At 33.8% G+C, this 22,585-nt stretch overlaps 1 protein-coding gene across 2 annotated transcripts; it reads left to right on the forward strand.

Annotated features, from left to right (window-relative positions):
- Positions 1 to 372: 372 nt before the first annotated feature.
- LOC144834871 (von Willebrand factor A domain-containing protein 5B1-like) lies at positions 373 to 21,766 on the forward strand. Of its 2 annotated transcripts, XM_078689841.1 has the most exons (11): positions 373 to 446; positions 8,734 to 10,245; positions 10,619 to 10,733; positions 11,150 to 11,474; positions 12,547 to 12,650; positions 12,800 to 13,385; positions 13,688 to 13,845; positions 14,110 to 14,248; positions 17,060 to 17,164; positions 18,765 to 20,914; positions 21,133 to 21,766. In XM_078689841.1, exons 2-10 carry the CDS (start codon positions 8,804 to 8,806, stop codon positions 19,517 to 19,519), a joined length of 3,729 nt encoding a protein of 1,242 aa, XP_078545967.1. In that variant the 5' UTR covers positions 373 to 446; positions 8,734 to 8,803; the 3' UTR covers positions 19,520 to 20,914; positions 21,133 to 21,766. The 2 variants fall into 2 exon arrangements, with proteins under 2 accessions (XP_078545967.1, XP_078545968.1); XM_078689842.1 differs by lacking the exon at positions 17,060 to 17,164.
- The last annotated feature ends 819 nt before the right edge of the window (positions 21,767 to 22,585 follow it).

Below are 22,585 nucleotides of genomic sequence, written 5' to 3' on the forward strand. Positions count from 1 at the left end.
CTTGATCATATTTAGACATCTGCGCTGAAAACGAGTCTTACTCATCATTTCGGCATCAGTTAGCATACGTTACTCAATCAAACGCCCCCTAATTGCATCACATGTTTAAAGAACAATTATTCATCAGCTCTGTTTCACGAAAAAACGAATTAACTGCGAGGAGACAGTTGCAACTAAAAGCTTTTGATGACCACGTTCAGATGTACTAAAAGATAAACATTATTATATAGGCCTAGCTGAAGCTTGATAAATTACTACTGCGAACATACGCGCACTTAGTGATGATGTCACGAGGAGGTCAATATTTTACGGTTGATTAGTCATTGTATGGCCAAACACAATAGATATCCTCGAGTCACTAGTGCAGTAGACGTCTTCTCAATGAACACATTCATTCATTTTCTAGTAGTAGTTGGATATTCTATTGTCAATATTAGGCTGTCAAGGTAAGACGATATTAAGAATACATTCTTATTTTAGGCCTAATAATAATTAATATTTCCAGTATTTATTTAAAAAAATTATTTTAACTCTTTCGGATCGATGATGGTTTTAAAGAAGCTATAGTCTAAACAAATGTGTTTAGCTACGATATTTACTGGATGTATTCATAAGGGTAATTAAGAGCATATTATCAGTGCAGTGTTGCTAAGGTGTGCTTATAACTATTGCATATGAAGAGATACAAGCATGTGGACGAAGTATCAATATGGTACTTACTACTACTAGGATATCATTATAATCATCTTCGCTGTTTAATGGTTATTGTCGACATCGTCTCCGCATAAGATAATAATAATATTATCACCATTAGCGATAGGCTTAGCAATCTCATTAAACTATAGTATTACTTAGAAATCTTGATATGATTTAAACGCACATTAACAACACAGAATATGTACGTTCTTCTGTTCACGAATTAAACTGTATTTTTTAAAATTCTAGATATTATTCCTCAAGCCATTCAAGATTTGCATCAAATTAGATTCAGATCAATGGTTTTCAATTAAGGGTATTTGTTGTGCTCAAATTAATTATCATGAATTCCTCATCATGAAATTAATCAACCTACCGCTAAGTTATATAGCGCGCTGCGTAATGTCTGCCTAGCGACGACGCAATACAAGGACGTAGCGCGCAACGCAAGTAATTTGACCAATCACACCGAATATCCGATCTGCTGTCCTTGCAATTGGCGTTACTTTGTGAGAAGTAACGAGAACAAAGAATATCTATTATACCTAATTGGCTAATCAGTGAATGACGTAGAATAAAACTGTACATCAAAAAATACTTCAGCTCTTACTGGTTTTTATTTCTATATGTCAGATTGGTAGGCCTACATGGATGGATGCTGAGTTGTAAATGTTCTAGGGACTAGGTCCAAATTTATTTTTTTTAAAGAAGTCCTACAATTATGGGTTTTCTTTCATTTCTGTCAAAGTTTACATTAATATTTTTAAGAAGAAGGAAGGCTTGTTTGTTTTTTTTCTTCTTCATGCTAATATACCATTCATACGTCGGTAGGTTTTGAACATCGATTTGACTTACAATTGGTTAAAAGATAAATATTTTGGCACACATGTCGTTTCATACAAACAAAAGTGAAATGCGAAACATAGAACAGACAATAACTTGGGAAAGGTTTATATTGTATAAATGTTATTTTGCTACAGATCAATTTGGAAATAACATGAACATAATTTCCATTTATTTCACAATGTTAACTCTATGTATGTAGCCTTATTTTTTTCAGTAAATGATGTAAGCTTAAATCGTAGATTCATAATATAGTGATGGTTCAGGATCATTTCCCTTCTAATAAACAGCTTAATCTCAATTTCTTGCTCAATGGACCAGGCATACTTTAATGTAAGAATATTCTACACACTGAATACATTAGGCCTAATATGCGAAAATACATGATGCTTTTTTCAATTCTGCACAAATAAAAAAAAAATTGAGTGATATGTTACCACAATCTTCATAAGAAACGATTAATATTAAGACTAAATTTATCATGTAACATTGCCCAATGTATTGACGTGTACTTACTGCGTCATTTGTGTTCTAAATTCGTCAACAAATTCACAATATAAAATACTATGAATAGATTTTAGACATAAGTTTTTGTAATTTGCATTTTAATTCTCGAATTTGATACTTTATATTCACGTATTAAAATTAGCAATGATGCAAAATGCATGAAGTATTTTATTACACCCAGAGGTAACGATAGCGATTACAAACCTGATATTAGCGACATTTCGTTGTTAACCACACTACGCGCAACGCGCAAGGTGAAATGTCATTCTGCGCATTTGTCAAAGCCAAGCGCACGCGCAGATCAATAGCTGCGTAGTCGCTTGCCGCGTAATGAAAACAAAAGGTCGATATTGATAGTAATTAAAACGTAAGAAAGTATTTTACACCGTGGAGAGAATTAAGTATAGATTTCTGAAGATACATTATTATTATTATATGTAATTGTGTGTGTCTGCTAGCTACGCTGTTTACTGAATATATAGATTCAAGTTATTATTCAAGATCATTAATGGCGCAGCGAGAGTAAGGACGCTTTCAGTTGCCTTGGTAACAATTTATGAAATCACGTTTAATCAATACAATATTTTACAGTAATAACAAAATAATAAAAATTAAAAAAAAACAGTTGAAATAATGATATAATATTGCGACTACATTAGCGGCCCATGACGACACATTATGGAGTAAATCTTTTAGCAGTTTGCGAGGGTTGCGTGGGGGAAGTCAATCTAGCATGGCTTGTTGCAGGTCGTTCAGCCAAATCCCAATAGTAGACATTGGTGGTCTAATCTGAATAGGTCGTAGTTCATAGGTCATTGATCGAAAATATAGTATAGTACTATAATATCGATAGTATACTATAGACCTATTACTTATATAAGTACTTATATATAGTTCAATTATAGTTATTATGCTCAATGGTTCAAATAGAATCTTGCCATTTATTTAAAATATAAAGAAAGACTGATAGCTAAGTAAAGATCGATGCATTTGCACATGATTTATACATTTTTGTAAAATATATAACATTTTCCACATTAGCTGGCGATAGTAACTACATAAGCTGGAGTTTTCTACATTACCGGTTGTAACAAACGCCTTCTATCATCAATTAATGATAGCACTGAATGGAATGCCGACGCGGATGATAGTGCAGATACACGTACTCTTACTAACGCATACTATATACAATCATCATTTATTTCAAATAAAAAAAACATAAGAATGTAACAAACAAATAAAAAAACACTTAAAATAAAAAGGAAAATGGAAGAAAACACATTACATTCATATTTAATACTATAAAATGCGATTAATCTGAAGTTGTTCTATGACGATTTGAACTTAACTTAAGGCAGGCATACACAGTCATACATTTGTCTGTCATACACATCATACAATGTATGATCAGACAAAGTCTGAGCATACATTGTCACATACACACACATACATTTGTCTAGGCTAGGGCCTAATGTTTTTAAGTGGACTGAAGCACTTCTGACAGGCTTTAAAATTTAGTTCTAGCCTAGGCTAGGTCTAAATAGTAGGCCTAGCTTTAAACATACCTTCTGATTCCAACCGTTCAGTTACTGTAGGTGAGAGTTTTGAGAGTTTTATTGTGATATTCATGGGATTTGACATTCCATAAACATGGGTTCTCTTCAAAAGAGATCAATTAAATTGTTTGTGTCAAAATCCTCGCGCTCAACCATCTTGATCTTTTTGCAAAAATAAATAATAGTCTGTCAAAATCTCTGTGCTCTGATTGGTCAATAGTGAATATTGTCTTCAGACATTCATAATACATGTATTATCAGTAGAGCATTGTTCTACTCTCATCAGACACTGACAGACACATAAAATGGCAATCAGACAAAGTCTGATTTAGGCATACACGATCAGACTTTGTCTGATCATACATTGTATGATGTGTATGACAGACAAATGTATGACTGTGTATGCCTGCCTTTAGGGTCAAATTTCAAATACTAACATCTCATCAAAATCTTGTATAACACGTTGGAGATTAATGGATATAAGAAGTGTTTGAACAACGACCGATGAGAGTAATCTAAACCCAATGAGTGGATAGTGCACACATTTACACGGATTACAATTTGATGTAAATTAATTTCTACTTTTGTAATAACATTATTCAATTTTTTGACTAATAAACTAGAGTTAAGCTCTGTCTACACTATCAAACTTTACGTGACAAACAAATGTGATGTGCACATATATGGACATGATGATGTCATATCACTACCATATTTGGGCATATCACTACCATATTTGGGCACATCACACACATTTTTATCAAACTAGTTTGATGTGTAGACAGAGCTTTTATTTTCAAAATACTACCTTCTGAACTCCTATAATTTCATTTTTTCTTTCAAGTTTATAGCTTACACAATTTCAGTAAAATATTCCTATTGTATTTAAAACCATTAGGTCCAAACTGTGGATTGACATGATAGCTATACAGAGCTTCTTTTACCTTTTTTATTAACTCAAATTCAAAATTCAAAATCTGTTATTGTCCAATAATCATAATACAATAATAAAATTGGAAATTTGTTGTTTGATACACTACTAAAGCCCTGTCTACGCTATCAAACTAGTTTGACAAAAAAGTGTGATGCACCCAAATATGGTAGTGATATGCCCAAATATAGTAGTGATATGACATCATCATGTCCATATATGGGCACATCACATTTTTTTGTCACATAAAGTTTGATAGTGTAGACAAAGCTTAAGATAACACAAATGAAGTGTACAGAACAAGTAAACATTAATAATATTAATTTTATATACAATGGACTTTATAAGTGGATCATCGACTTTGTGAAACTCTTCTAAAAACAAATATTATTGCAAACACAATCATTACTCAATTAGATTAAGAACTCTTTTTTTGTTTGTTGTCTGTTTGTATTATCTTTTTCTTGATTGTCTTTTCATCTTCTCGTAAAATTTCCCTCTGTCAATGATTCTATTATTAAAAACATTGATTTTACATTTAATAAATGTAAAGAAGTAGGCCTATAGTCCATTCGCAAATGTTCTATCAAAATCATAAATAATTTATGTAATAATTCAAAAACCGGAAATGTGTTGCTTTAGAATGAACAGATTCTGTTTATTGCGCATGCGTATTTATAATGTTTTTAAAAATCAATGGCGGAAGTGTAGGAGTGGTTTATATAATATTTTAATTGTTTCTCGTGTGTAACGGTTGATTTTACGACCGTTTAGGAGTTTCTAATGTGAGAATATCATATATATTCTCATAAGTGTGGCTATTAATCAATATAAACTTTCTAAACCGAATATTTAGATACAGTCGTCATTCTGGTTGAAAAGAAATTAGGAAAGAATATAATGCCGTATTATTATTCATTTTATATATCATACTTGGTGGACAATGGTATGTTAAAAAATAAAGGACTCTAAGAATAGATTAATATGCGCGCCTAACTTACGAAAAGTCGCCAAGCTGGACGCTAGTGTCCCTGTATCAGTCGTAGGCAACGCAAGTAATTTGACCAATTACGACATGATGGACCATCCGAACTGTCGCATGTGATTGGTCAACTCACTTGCGTTGCGCGTACGCCATTGTGTTGCGTCCAATGGGAACCAAGCTTAGGGAATTAACTCTTAATGTGATGTACATATATATGGACATGATGATGTCATATCACTGCCATATTTGAGCATATCACCACCATATTTGGACACATCACATTTTTTTGTCAAGCTAGTGTGATGTGTAGGAGACAGAGCTTTAAATATTCTAAATTGAAATGCTGTATTTATAATAAAATAAAATACATTTTTTCTATAACACTTTTCTTTGTTTAAACCATGTTGTCAATTGTACACTTTCCATACATTTAAGTTTCTCTATATCTCCAAGTTGGGCAAGAAAATTATCAGAATACAAATGCTAAGCAGTCCATTACAATTATTGTTAGAAGTCATAGATCAAAGCAATTATCTCTAATGGTATTCTTCATCCTTGTGTGGTTTTATCTAAACGCAGATCACGTCTATAATCTTTAGATAATATTTCTGTTTTAAACTACTGTGACGTGGCCAGCATTCCCAGTAGTATGCGGTGGGATTACCTCGTTATGTCGACTTTTCGTTTCCACGTGACTAGGCTATCGAGTAATTGTCATTATGCGCATCCTCATGTTTGAGAGTTGGTAGAAATACCTTTCACAGCTCCGTAGTCGTCAATACGAAAGGTATCCATTCAACAAACTGTATTTGTAGTGGATTTCTTCAACAATATTTAAAAATGTATTTGCCTTTATTTGTAGATTAAGTTAAGAGTGACCCGTCACGCAAACCCCTTTCGACGTCGGTGCAAGTTAAAAGGCTGACTATATTACTGTTTTGTGTGTTTTACGATACGACTGTAAAAGTAGCTATAAACGTGTAAAGATACAATAATGCTACTAGAATATAAATTTGCATCTAATGATGACGTCATACCATTTATAACATCATTTTATGTGATGGAATGATTATACAGGCGTCAGTGAAGTTCTTTCAAAAATAGACATTTCACAGACACACGTCATCATTGCATATGTGTAAGCCTAAACACACATCCCAAGGCACATTCGATTTATAAACGATTTATTTGGTGGAATAATGTTACCCGAGAACCTATGAATACCAAATAATAACATTTGTCTGTGTTCCCTTGGGCCAAATGATCTTCATCACATGACAGTACTATTTCTGTTCGAACTCTCCCATCAGATTAGGAATTTAATTTTAGACTTTGTTTCTATTCATGGATTTTTAATGTGTATACAAGCGTGAGACATATATAAATATTTTTTAGTTTAAACTATTTATTAAGAATTCTACTGTAGGCCACATTGCATTATTATTTTATATCTCTTATTTTCTCACTTTAAATCCTGTGGATTTTTGAAATCTTTCTTATGTTCTTTGTTATTGTACGTCTTAAACATTTCTTGACGAAATAAATAAAATGAAACATGAATCACTCTAAATCAAAAAATGCTAATCGGAGGCAGGTCTGCGCATGTAATACTAAAGTAGGCCTACATTATTGTTATAACTAAATGTAACTTTTACTTAAATCAAAATCTTACAACATAAGATGGCGTTTGTGTTATTATGAGTCTAGGAGTTGCAGCAAATTTGAATAAATCCATGGACAACATTCACGCCAGTATACAATTCTACCTTTATATTATAGGTGAATACAAATTATTCGTCTAAATTTAAATTTATTATAACCATTAACGTAATCCACATTCCATTTATATATTAAGATTTTAGTAAGCCTTTCAAATAATTTCTCAGTGTTCGATTTAGCTCTGTAGTGTTTGTTAGTCATTTAAGAGGTTGTTGAGCTTTTGTTGAATCATTCACACCACACATACACTCTTGATCGATACATTCCCATTGACAAACAAAAAGAATATCGAAGTCTTATGAACGTTGCTTAACATAAGGCGGATATATTTATACGACGACCCCAATGCTAACTGAAGAGCCAATTTATGCGAAATAATAATTGTATGTGTTTATTTTTAGAGCAGGAAGCCAGAAATACTTTGGAAAATATTTTCACAGAAATGCAATTAAAAACACTTCCTGCTGCATATCTGAAAACATTAATTCTGGTCATAAATTAATTTCACAATGTGCACTTAAGTGAATATGTTATAACTTACACCAAAAACATAATCCTATGTTATTTAACTTTAGAAAAAAGCTCAAGAAAACACTACATATTAATATAGAAAATTATAATTGTTTTCATAGGCCTATTTTTACAAAATATAAATCGTCGGTAGTACTATTAAAAGCTTAAGTTATATTTAAGGTAACGTAGTAGACTGCTGGAGTTTTCTTTGGTGAACCTTGTACACGCCTAGCCTACTTCTTCGCCACTGACGTACATTAGATTCATCTAATAAATTATAGCACACATCAGGTATTGATTATACTTCTAGTTTGAAATCAGTAGAGATATGGATATTATTAATACAGTAATGACGGTATTCATAATGGATACCGTACGATATACGGTATCCATTATAGTTAAATGTTGACCTATGCTCTAATACCAACGATCAAATATTTATAAGAACTTTAATGATACATTTTAGTGATATGTATAAGGAGACACAAAGTGCACGCGCGCGTACACATATCGTATAATTATTATCAAAGTTGGAACGCGTGCGTGTATATTCGCACGTACTATGTACGTATGGAAGAGTACGGGTTGTAATTAATAAACACAATATAACACCAAGTCTTCATGTCAAAACAAGTTGGAACGCGTGCGTGTATATTCGCACGTACTATGTACGTATGGAAGAGTACGGGTTGTAATTGATAAACACAACATAACACCCAGTCTTCCTGTCTAAACAATTTCAATAAATTAATGTGCTTCAATTAATATTGATAATATAATCTTTTGTTGCACCGCCTAATGAAGTGTCCCTTCCAGTGACTTGAACAATGTCGTCTGCAACATTCAGCCTAAACCGATTTTATACTTTAAGTCAATCAATATAATACAATTTCCTCTATTATAATGAATGCAAAACTACGAAGAAGCAAACAAATATTTGTTGTTGTTGAAGTTTCTCTAAACAATTACTTTTTTACTTACAGACTATGGATTTAAGGATGAACAGTTTGCTGAACTGAACATTGTTTTGTGAAATTTAAAGTGAAAAACATCATGCCGGGTTTGATAAACCGTCACACACGCACGAAAATCCCACTTCAGGGTATTCGCGTATCATCGTGTGTTAACGGACAGTCCTTAGCAACCACGTCTGCGCTTACGTATTACAATGACGAAGATCACGTGGTTGAAGGATTCTTTGTTCTTCCATTGGACGAGGCTAGTTCTTTGGTGGGATTTGAAGCCCACCTTCAAACTCGTAACATTACAATACAACTTAAAGACAAAACTGATATAGATCATTTTAACGAGCACTTAGGTGGAGGAAGCCAAACTTATTTAGTACAAGGAAAGTTTACTCTCTCTGAAACCGAAGAACAGACTATATTCTGTGCGAATATTGGAACGATTCGACCTTTTGGATCTGTCACACTTTTATTGAGTTTGGTTTCTGAATTACAAACGAACGTTGAGGGTGGTGTAGTTGTAAAATATCCATGTGTGTTAACTCCACGGTTGCAAACGGATTTTCGAACGAATTCCACAAAAGATTCCGATTATCAGTCTGTCTTGAATGATGATTTTCAGGAAATTCTACAAACAGACGAAAATATAATTCCAGAACAAACGTTTAAAAAGTTGTCAGAAATTGCAAATGAAACGCCGTACAATCCAATGGAATACAACTTTGAATTTCAACTGGAAGTTAAAGCGCCAACGTTATTAGCTGGTGTATGGAGCTCGAGTCATTCGATACGTGTTGACGCGGATCCGTTTGCAAAAGACGCGTCGTCAGTATTTGTAACGCTTGCCGAACCACATCCAATGGACAGAGATCTTGAAATTACAGTTTTCCGAAGAAACATAAGCGAACCTGTAGTTATTCTTGAACATGGGAACATGCGTCCCGAAGAATACGAAGTGTTTGTTAAATCAGAAAACGAGTTTATCCGAGAAGCCGATCTTGGTGACGAAAATGAACGAAATGTTTCTTATATAAAAAATCGACTTCATAAAGATATTATGCACGTTCCAGTCCTTATGTTAAACTACTTTCCAAACTATGACGATTTTAAAAAGAAATTCCAAAGAGATGAATATGAAGTTCCTGGGGAATTTGTTTTTGTTGTAAACCGAAGTAGCAGTATGTGTGGTGACACCATCGCTAACACTCGGGAATCTCTACTATTATGCATAAAAAGTCTACCTTTCTCATGTCGCTTTAACGTTGTTGGATTTGGTTCCACGTGTAAAACCGCGTTTGAACAAAGTCGGCCATACACGCAGGACAATGTAAAAGAGGCTAGCAACCACATTCGCACGATTCGTGCAGATCTTGGTGGGAACAACCCGGACCTTCACACTGCTTTGTCGTGGGTATTTGAGCACCCTGTGGCAAGGGGATGGCCTAGACAAGTGTTTATCATAACTGACGGTGGAATTTCGAATTCTGGTCAAACAATTGAACTTATAAAAGCAAATTGTAACAACACGAGGTAATTACTATAACAAAAGTCGTGACATATTCCTTTTCAGTAATAACTCATACTTGTACAATTAATTCTTAAGTGGGTCTATATTAAATAATGAAACTGACAATATACATTTAAAACACATCTTGTTTAACAATCTTTACTGGTACTAATATATCTGTATATATTTGTTAGCCTATACATTTATAAATGCGTGAAATAACCTATGGTTTTCTAGTAAAAGTTACTGAGTTTATGGTGTTTCTGTAGGGTGCACGTTATAGGTGTTTGGTACAGGTCTTCCACCTCTTCTTTAACAATATTTAAATATTAGCTTATACGCCTATAAATGCGTAAAATAACCTTTAAATTTTATGATTTTATGGTGTTTTTGTAGGGTGCACGTTATAGGTGTTGGGTACAGGTCTTCTACACTACATCTTGAAACCATGGCAAGTGTTGGTAGAGGGACAGCGGTGATGATCAACAAAGAAGACAGAATGCATAAAAAGGTATTACATTATTTCTTTTCCAATCTAGTTTATGACTAATGTATTCCTTTTGTAAATCCTCCCCATGGAGCTATTAGGTATTCCATTTACTAATCATCCGTCGGTGCATTTTAATACAAAGTAGATGTTGCAGTTCAATATATATATATTTCCTTTCTCAAACATGCTCAATCAATCTATTTCTTTTAGTTCGGAATATTTTATCCATATAAAAAAACACGTACAAACAGAAAAAGAAAAAAACAAAATTCGCAAACTCTAAGCTTAAATATAAGTTAGAAAGATTAAAGAAAAAAAGAAATTTCTGATCATAAAGAAATAGCTAAAAGAATGCTGCCAAATATAAAGTGGAGACAGAACAACTAGAGTAGAGTAAATCTAGCGGAATATCTAGTTGAAAACTTTTATCATTTCAGGTTCTCGAACTTTTAAAGAGCTCTTTACGACCATGCATTAGTGACATCACCTTCCAGTGGTCTCTTCCATACGGTATAGAGTTGTGTCAGACACCAACACACCATCCAACACTACTACAAGGAGAGTCAATCGTTGTATACGGAATTCTAACAGATACAGCTGGAATGAAAACGACGGTTGGATCGTTCCTGAAGGAAGAAAGGCATAATCCATTCCTGGACAAGAATCTATCAGACGATCAAAGTGTTGATATGGAAGATGATCGAAATTCGTCATTTTCTCCTCAACAGGATAGTCAGTCCAGTAACCGGTCGTTTATTGGAAGTAAGTTCTGGTTTATGTGTAACTTAAGCTCTATGAAAAAAGTTTAAAATACCAAATATGGTAATAATATGCCAAAATATGTTAGTGGTATGACATAATCATGTCCATATATGGGCACGTTTTGTTGTCACATAAAGTGTGATAGTACATACGTGACAGAGCTTTATATCTAAAAATAAATCGTACTGAAGGAAAGTAATTTCGGATTATTTAAGTGTATCTTATAGCTTAAAAAACTCTGGAATTATGGCAAGTCATTTTAGAAGAATCTAACTGGAAATTATACCCAAGCGCTTAATTTTTGTTGAAATCCAGTACATTGTCAAAACCTTGATTTCACCTCTTGAAGTTGAAAATTGTTTTTAATGTCAAGGATATATATTTTAGATTAATTTTCTCATAAAATCTATCAGAATATTACGACTTTTAGAAATAATCATCGGGAATTATTTTCACCATGATTAGTACGCAACTATCTAACTACCTAATGCAGTATTTATAACGCTCAATTATTTTGTATTCATTAAGTACGTCATGCAACATGTACTTGAAATTGCCAAGATAGATAAGTATTGCTTTATGATGAGATTGAAAAACAAGACATCTATTAAAATTGTAATACAGCTTTATTCTTAGTTTAATATTTCAACACCTGGCTTAGAAATATCTATCAACTTTTCTGAGTTTATATTCAGATTATGGTAAACTTATCATACGGTATAACCAATACCAAAATGATAATCTCAAGATAACTTTAAAGTTACGTAATTCTGCATCCTCTATAAAAAGGACGGTGGTTGAGCTTGATTTGGTTTATTTTGATGCCATATAAGAAAAAAGCACATGTAAAAGCGGACCAAAAAGGCAATTATTAATTTGCATGGTACATCCCTCTAAATCCCCAAATTGGGATTTACAATCCTGAGGATTACCCGCAAACATAACCTAATTCAAATCCGTCTCCCTTCTAGATATACACCAATGTGTTATGTTCTATTACACGAATATGGACCGTTGAGTAGTATGTATTATATTGCAATGTCTTTAAATGTTTTTTAACTTTTATTGAAAGGTGCATCTCCTGTCAGAACACTTTCATCGTCACCAAGATCAGATTCTCGAGTTGAACAAGAAATAAATGAACAATTTCCAAGACATTTATCAAACGATGATTCGGTGAGTAACTTTTTGAACAAAATAGAAGCAGTACGAAAAGGAGTATTTTTACTAAAAACAGGAAAAATTAATAAATTTAAAAAAAAATTTTAGTTTGGTAGGAAACTTGTAGAAATTATTATTTAGATTAATATTTTTTTATTTTGAAGATGAAACATCGTAGAATTGAACTTCTCACAAAGCGAGTAAGAGCAAGTTCTCTAACAGAAGCATCTGACGCCGTCGATCCGGGTACGTTACGTACAATGCTGTCTCGCCTGTCGTATCACGACCGACGGAAATCGTCCAGCCCTACACATGTCTCACGCACGCGACCGAAATCAGAAACGGATCGTCGCCCACCGAAACTATCATTTCTGAAACAAGAAGAGCAGCTTAGCATTGAGCTAGGCCCAATGAGTCCTGTTTGGGATAACTTTCTAGAGGGCGGGCGTAACGATTTTAACTTTGATGTCGATCTTGAAAAGGGACTTGACGAATCGTGGATACTCGATGGGGATAATCTAATAGATATTAAAGCGCGGTCGACAATGTGTTCACTTACTATCTATGGGCTATTTTGTGGTAAATCAATTGAATGTCACGTGCCATTTGATATACGCAAGTTATTATGTAGAGGAGCAAGGGTGCAAAATGAAGATGAAGACGTCTGGGAGGACACTATTCACCAACTTGCCGCAAAAACCCTGATAAAGGACTTGGAACTATTAGAAATGCAAGCAATTCGAGATGAAGGTAAATATAAGCTTCAACTTTGAACTATTTTAGCGCCCGTGGTTGGGCCACCCGATCACAAATAATGTCATTTATATTGGGCTATGTTTTGTGAACTGAACATTTCTAAAACAGGTAAACCCTTTCTAAAAGTGCAAATTTGAAGATGTTAAAAAGAAGTTTTCGATTGAGAACTATAATGAAAGCAAATTTAACTACTAAATAAAACTATCTTTCTAAACATTCTAAAATAACTACCTTTCATATGAGTATAGACCTATAATAAACATGATATTAGCAAATGCTCTGATTTCTTACAAAAGTTTCAAGAACAAGTCTGAGTGACATGCCAAGTGATGAGGCTTTCAAACTTCACACAAAAGTGGTTGACGTCAGCCAGTCTGCCAACGTCATCTCCAAACATACGGCTTTCATATCAGTCGACCAAGAGACGGATGAACCGCTTCCATGCTTGGTACAGGTAAGCATCCCCTCCACACACACACACAATCCCAACCCCTCTACTTTCAAACCCACCTCCCAGATCAATTAACACTCCATGTCTGATTTAAACCAAACCCAACTTAAAACTGTTTAATCATCTTAATATCCTACAAGCCTGACTCCATTAAATGTTTAAACAGCAACAAAAACAACTTTGTTACACTTTTACATGTTGCCACTGTCATTTAAATTCTTGTAATAATAATAATTAGAATAACAACGTGTTCGCCTTCCTCAATAGGTACAATCAAACTCTAAAGCACTGAAGCAATGTTCTGCCAAAAGGCACTCAATGCAGCAAAGTCATTCCAGTGGATTTGGAGGAAAGTTTTCAAATTCATTCACAGAATCTGAAGACGATGCATTCTCATCAGGCTATGGTAAGTCTAATTGTCTATCATCGTAATACAACTATTGTTTCCCAATAAAAAGAACATCATTATTAATAGCTACTACTTGATTCGAGTAAGACAGAACTAATGATGTGTCTACAAACTATTAAACACATTTTCCAGAAAAAAAAACTTAAAATATCAGATCATACACAAATAAAAAGTGTATTGATGCATAATATGAAAATTCATATCTCATTAAATAGTCTATAATTATATAGATGATGATATAGTCTAATGATGAGAATAGTTTCTCGAAACATGTCACATTTTAAGGCAGTTTGCCTTTTTATTAAATGCCTCCTCGCAATAGTCATTTTAACTCTATAATTAGCCTATATGTTCTGATTTAAAGTAATAGTGCAGTGTATTTAATAGATGTAGCATTCAGCACATTAATCTCATCACAGTTTACTTATACTTTCCATTTATCTAAAATTGTATTTCATCAATAAATAAAACCGAATTTATGTTCTATTAATAGAGACGGGTGTAATTCCACTAAACAATGCGCATGCGCAGTGGTTTATTAGTTAGTAGTATAGTATAGTTTAGTTTCGACTGCACTTAGAAATAATCGTTTTATTCGAACAGTAAACGAAATACAGTTGTTTGTTTCTTTAGATTTAGTTACTAGATCATATTATTAGCGATACAAAAAAGCCCGAACCCCTTCTTTAAATCTTGGAAATGTTATCAACGTATACTGTAATAATAAAAATGGAAGAATTTAGGTCAAGCTTGGTTTTGTTTATAGAAAGAATTTTAAAGCATTTTTATTGGATTTTTTATTAATAAAAATAAATGTTACTACATTTGCATTTTGATATTAATTTATACACGCTGAAATGCATAGCAAATAATTATTAATGACAACATGTAGCACGTATTATCTGTACTGGAATGTTTACAATATTAATGACGTCATTAAACTATAATGACGTCACTCACAAAACACTATGACGCCACTTCTAACCGTCTGTCAAAACATCATTTGAATTAATTCGAAATTAAATTTAAAAAAAATCATCATTACTTTTTCAAGTGGTAATCACATCTCAATTTAGATATACTTTTTAGTACGGCTTTAAGTAGCGTCATTTCGCCAGTGACATCACACATACTGCACGTCACAAAGTATACACGTGCGTACAAACACGGATACGAATTAACGCCGGGTGTACGCACGCGTAAACTTTGTTTCTGCCGTCTCACGTGGAAATGACTTATTTCCAGTGTTAGTTTGATTCACGGTGTTTTCGTCTTGTTTTTAAATAGTTTGATGTTTTTACTATCTATTCTTTCCTGATAATAGTCTTGACTTGGATATCAGGCTTCGAAGTAGAAGGTATGCATGATATAAATTGAACTTCAATAGTTGCACGTAGCATGTTATTCTGCATTTTGCTTGTCTAATTTATGTTGTACGCACACATTATACGCCATGTATTTTTGCGCGAGGAATGTCGTTGCACAATGCATGGTGGGAAGAAATTTAGGGCAGAAAGTAAGCAACAAATCCCGTAAACACAATGCGCGTACGTGCCTCCATTTCCTTCCCATCATGCGTCCCGCACGCTATTTATTTGCAATCAACCTAATTATTAGATTACTTCATATCTGTCTATTTTAGTTTCAATTGAAAATAGAATACATATTATTATAATCATAACGAATATAATTCTTACGAATATGTAAATATAAACATTGATAATGATTTTGAAAACAAATTATTAGTTTGTTATTATTACAAGAAAGCGGTATATAAATATCTGATTAAATAGTCAACGATAATGCAAAATGAAATAATTAAAACGTTATTAACAATACTAATATAAAAACGTCAATGATGTATTCATATTTTCAATTTAAGCCAAAATAATTGTTTTAGTAAGTAGTTTGAGTGCGTTAGTCACCGCTGTTCTTCAATTTGGTGTGCTTTCTATCCTACTAAACTCTCTATGCTAATTAAACTTTTATAGTTATATTTAATTACATTGCAAAATTAGAAAAAACAATTATTAAAAAAGGTATATATCAAAAAATGTAGTAGCTTAATTATGAGTTGATTGTGTAGAATAATCAGAGATTATACCGCCCCCTATAATATGTTACTTTACACAACCGCATTCGGCGCTATAACACAGACCTATCATACGGGTTGCTAATCTTCCTTTATATTATGGTGAGGTTACATTCCATCGCTAAAGCTCTGTCTACACTATCAAACTTTATGTGAAAAAAAGTGTGATGTGCCCAAATATGGTAGTGATGCTTATATATGATATTGATATGGTAGTGATATGACATCATCATGTCCATATGGGCACATTTTTTTGTCACATAAAGTTTGATAGTGTAGACAGAGTTTTACACACAAGCACCCTAAGCCAACATTGTACCGCCTAAGTCAGACATAATTCAATAGATTAAATTATCCGCGATAAAACCAGACAATATGGAAATATCTGTAGGCATATACCACTTCTGTTCCTTAAATATTTACCGAATTTTTGAACGTTTAGCATTATTTTTTTTGCGGTGGGCAACATATAACCACAAATCATCTGGAAAAATTAGGCCTTAATGTAATTGAAATCTTACATAATGTTGTCAGTTTGCCCTACATTAGTACCGTTTTTTTTACCACAAATTATTTTTCAGAAACTGAAAGTTCTGCAAATTTATTTCATCAAAGGCATGTTGTTTCTTATGACTAACAACATACTCTTGTATATTATGTATTATCTTATCGTGCTAAGATTTCTATCAGCGTGCATTTTGTGTTCCCTTACATAGGTCGGCCTCCTAGTCCAGTCGGCTCTACAATATCAGAACCAGTACGCTGGAACGGAGCCTACGTATCCCAAAAAGGTCATATATATGACCTGGCAACATCTAATAGTGAGTCATATGCTCTTTTCTGTTTGTATATCATAGTACTTAACAAAACTAGTTGAGCAATCATCTATTCTAATGCTATTCAATGTTCATTAGTTGTCTATGTTATTGTCAATAATAATGAGAAATGAATTAATTCATGTTATATGCTGCTAAAGTCACATTTGTTCCGTTTTCGTTGCAACATTAAAAACGACATTATAACAAAAATAAGTATTGTTGCGAAACTTTTTACAAATTGTCACGTAGTACATTGACGTGAGCTAAGAATGGTGAATGAACACTCCAATAGAACCAAACCTAACTATCTATTGTATATGTATTTTATAAATTTGTATCGTTGTCTATGTGGACGGTTGGAAAGAACAACCACGTGTTGGATAAATAAAGTTGATCTTGAAAGCTTTCTTAACGATGTAAACGGAACAAATGAATGCTTAATATATATAGCAACACATTCCTCTGCTTCGCACTATTCTCTATCCATGGAGTAAACAATATCATTGTATTTTTTCCTCCATGCTCTAACTTTGCTCTCATAAACATTATTTTTTTAAATAGTACGATTACTATAATACAAACTTATATTAGATTTGGGAAAGTATATATTTATTGTATAACTGCTTGTAGAGAGAGATTATCAGTATCGATTTACCGATAACATTTCCAAAGAATAATTAAATTGACATTAGTTTTATTGATTTACAAAATCTTCATAGATTGTACAAAATCTTCATAGATTGTTAGATTGTTAGATGTAACAGATCAATGCACTATATTTTTATTTACTTATTGCACACGTGACGTCATACAAGATTGAAATACATTGTTAGTAAAGGTCATTTTACATACGAGCGGTAACGGTAAGCGGCAAAAACCGCGTAGCTTGTTCTACGTAGAATCTGTATCTATCATGAGCGGTAACCGCCCGTCCGGTCCGCGTTGTGTGTAAATGGTCATATGGAATAACATAAATGTTATAATTTTTTTACCGTTACCATCCGTCTTTGTTATATTGGTTAATTACAGCTAAGAAGCAGAGCGGTATAAGGCCCAGAGTATTATGTTTCACGGATGATGTTATAATAATATTTGAAACCGGTTATTGTGGAATACACTATGCTATACGATTGTAGTCATTGATGATAAACTAGGCTAGAAAAATATAAAGATGATTTTGTCTGCTGCTCGAACCCACAATATATCGTTTATCTTAATTCAAACGTGTTATTTATACGTGTGAATTGATTCAAATCATGGAAGTATCATCTTCAAAACAATTATATATTACAACACATTTGTGTATCATTATTTGACATAGTTGACGTCATTTTGTGAATGGTCATTTGGTGAATGGTCATTTTGTGAATGGTCATTTGGTGAATGGTCATTTGGTGAATGGTCATTTTATGTTGAACTACATCATTCCTCTAATTTGTCTTATGAATCAGAAATTACAAACTTGCATGTAAAACACGTTCTAGTTATTTGTAGCATGAGCATTGCCTCTTGCATGTCGACAATAGAACAATATTGTAATTAACGACTCATATAAACATGTGTATATACATTTTACCGTCTGAGACTGTTTCTTCTTTTACAGAGTCGTTGTACAGGCCGATTTCAAGCATAAACATACCATTACCAAGACCGAAGTTTGCCAATATTAGCGCTAAACTAGGAAAGATTCGCCGACGCCTTGGTACACCGACTAAACGCCCGATATTCGCAAATATACAAAACACACGCGCGCGTACAGCGAGCCTTGAATGCGTCGAGCTGTTTTCGTTAGTTGAGCAACAACTGGCCTGTGGAGCTTGGAACTTAAATGCAAATCTTGCAGATATAATGGAGATTCCACTTGAAAAACTAAGAAACGCGTCGCCACTGTGTATGGTAGAAAGTCGATTGGAGTGCGAATGCCCGCACGATACATTCACAACAGATGGTGCTGATCTGCACGATTCCGTATTTGGAAATGAGATTCGCACTTCTGATAGTGGTTACAAGTCTTTTATATCGGCAAATACGTCACCAGATGGAGGGAACTCTTTACTCATGTTAGGATCTGGTATTCAGTCAAAGAATGCCACAGGACCGGTTTCCGATCCAACGTCGCCCAACTCTGTTGAGTCTGGTGGCGTGTTTGTGCCCGATTTAGAATTGGAACAGCGATTGTGGGGTACTGCCTTAGCTGTCATTTGGCTACATCATAGTTGTTCTAATCTAAAAGCTGAATGGGATTTGATTTATCATAAGGCTCATCGATGGTTAGCCAATCAACGACTTCCAATGGGGTATGACGTACCTGCTTTGAAAGCTGCCGCTTACCAGGTATATTTACTACTTAAAAGGTAACGTGGTTATTAATGTTCTTGTGACGTCAGATAATACGATGATATAGAGCGTATAAAACAATCTGCGCATGTCTATACACAGATCTGTATTGATATCTTTGATGACTACGCGCACTTTTACATTTTCGTAAACGACGTCGTGAACGCTTACGTAACGACATTCAGTTTGTATGTGTGAGAAGAAATTACTTTCAATTGTCGAAGATAAATCCCAAAAAACATGTCATTAAACATTTGAAGTTCACACATGTGCTTGTAAATGTTTAAAATGAATTGTATTATTTATTATCAACTTAAATGTGTTATTGTATATGTATTGGTAGCAATGTTTAGTTTTCCTGAAATCATAACGCGTTGGCAAAGTATTTCTACTTTAAGCTTGGTTCCCACTAGGACGCAACTTAAGGACGTAGACGCAATGCAAGCGAGTTGACCAATCACACGCGATTGTTCGAATAATCTATCCCGGCCTTGTGATTGGTCAAATCACTTTACGTTGCGGTACGTCCTTGCGGTGCGTCGCTAGTGGGAACAAGTTTAAGTGTGCTTGCTCCTGCCTGTGTGAAATCAAACCTGCGATGTTTGCAGCACTATTGCGTCGTTGGTTCCCACTTGTGATTACGCAATACAGCACTTTGCGTCGATAGGTCGTTGCGTTGCGTAGCTAATGGGAACCACGCTTACATTTTGTTGGGTAATATGACGTACTAATCAACATTGTAACCAATGTTTCCAAATTATAAACACAATTTCAAACAAAACAAATTCACTGCGTGTCTGTACAATCATGTTTCCATAGAAACGCGTTAACGTCGTTATGATTTGAAGATTGATATCAAATGTTGACTAGTTTTAGCTAATTTATTGATTAAATTACAGACTTTGTTGTTTGTTTAATATAACTACATTAATATAAAAGTGATATAATAAAATGAATGAAATGAAATATATTATTTTGATGACAATTGCAACATATTCAATTAATGTGTGTATGAGTTGGAGTGAGTGACAGGTTTGGCAACCGAACCCAATGTATTGTATAGAATATTGTAGTGGTACAGACTAGTTAGACTTATAGGATCCAAAGACAAAACAATGATTAAACAAGGGAGAGTAACGCTACGGTACATAAAAAAGACACATTTTCCCCTGATTACGTCAAATTCAGAAAACGTTTAAAGTAATTACATAGATTACAATGCTAGACTTTGTGTTTATTGTTGATATTTTAATATTAGTTATTATAGAAGTATTATTCATGTAAATAAGGAAACGTGTGCAATTGAACAAATTAAATATAAAGCTTGATTCCCACTAGAGAGATAACGCAATGACGTAGACGAAACGTGAGCAGGTGGAACAAGCGACAGTTTGAATAATCCATCGCTTGTGATTGGTCAAGTCACTTACGTTGCGTTTCGTCTTTAAGCGTGGTTCCCACTAGCGACGCAACGCAAGAACGTAACGCAACGCAAGTGAATTGACCAATCACAAGCGATGGCTTATTCGCTTGTGATTGCTAACTGTCTATAACTTCGCTTGTCATTGGTTAAAACGCTTGCGTTGCGTTTACGTCCTTGCGTTACGTTCTAGTGGGAACCAAGTTTTAGTGAGAACCACGCTTAACACGCAAACCTACACACTGATTTGGTGTGTAGCTTAATGCTTCCTTCTCACTAAAGACGTAACTCAAGAACGTAACGATTTGACCAATCACAAGCTATGGATTATAAAAATGTCGTTTGTCTTTGGTCCACTAACGCTTGGGTTCTCCCAACGTAAGAAAATGCTCTTCTAATAATTGTGTTTGCCCCCGCCTGCGTGAAATCAAACCTACGATGTTTGCAACACTCTGTTGCGTCGTCGGTTCCCACTTGTGATTACGAAATACAGTACTTTGCGTCAATAAGATAACATAATAAGATTTATAAAGCGCACATATCCACAAAGTGCTCAATACGTCGCTGCGTTGCGTTCTAGTGGGAACCACGCTTAAACCAGCGTTTGAGTCTACATTCTTGCGTTGCGTCTCTACAGAAACAATCTTTAGAACTAAATATATAGTAGATGCTTTGTATTAGCAAAATGTTATTCTACTTATACTCTGTAATGGAATAGAGTTTATTTATTATCCGTATTTATAGCAATATTATACATTTTAGTACATTACCTAATGTATTACGTAACTGTTCTAATTAACCATTGCGGTAACAACATTATTTAGATAATAAAATCCTTTAAACTATTATAAAGAAGTGAAATAAATATGAAATAGTCTACAATGGTAATGTTTGTGTGTTTTTTTATCTTCAGATTTGATTAATCAAAATAAATGAAGTAACACTCTCACTGATTGAAATATGTAGTGTTGGTGTTTATGCGATGGGTCGACTACTACCTCTTCTGGGACACCTCTATTAAGGGGACGGGGAGACTAAGATCTGAGTGTGCCAAAATGGTTGATTCAATCCTATCACACCAACCCATATATCGTAATAATTACGTTTTCACTGGCAAAACGTTGGCTGATAAAGTTTAATTTCTTGAGATCAGATCATTTTTAGTGGTCATTGTGGAATATTCATTTTTTGGTTTCAGTGGACACCCTTATTAAGGGGACACTTTGCTGGGTCTTGAAATTGCTCTACTGTAAATATTTTGTAACCTCTTCTCCAGAATACAGACACGTACAGTATACACTTCTGTATTCGTAACAACTACGTCATCATTTATTAGTAACAACTACGTCATCATGGAGGCGCAGAAATTTTGTTTCTTATTGTATTGATAAAACTTAAAGAAATTCAATATGTTCACTTCAATTCAATAGCTTTATAATTCAATTATACAATAATCATTATCAATACAATTAAATTTATTTCCATTTAAAATTGCTAATGGAATTATTCAGCAAAATATAATAAAATGTATGGAAAAGATAGTGAAGCCAAATACCATGAAAACAACAAGGGGACCAACAGAAAAACAATGTACGGAAAAAAAACAAAGACAGCATACAAAGTATTGTGAATTATTAAATTATATTTGTATTACTATATATTGCAAA

This window comes from Antedon bifida, chromosome 2, assembly GCF_963402885.1.
Source record: "Antedon bifida chromosome 2, ecAntBifi1.1, whole genome shotgun sequence".
In the NCBI taxonomy this organism is placed as follows: domain Eukaryota; kingdom Metazoa; phylum Echinodermata; class Crinoidea; order Comatulida; family Antedonidae; genus Antedon; species Antedon bifida.

Excerpts from the sequence above, each read along its gene's own strand:
- LOC144834871 (XM_078689841.1), top strand. The coding sequence starts at position 8,804 with ATGCCGGGTTTGATAAACCGTCACACACGCACGAAAATCCCACTTCAG. Across the intron at positions 10,246-10,618 it reads GCAAATTGTAACAACACGAG|GGTGCACGTTATAGGTGTTG; the intron begins GTAATTACTATA and ends GTGTTTTTGTAG. Across the intron at positions 12,651-12,799 it reads ATTTATCAAACGATGATTCG|ATGAAACATCGTAGAATTGA; the intron begins GTGAGTAACTTT and ends TTTATTTTGAAG.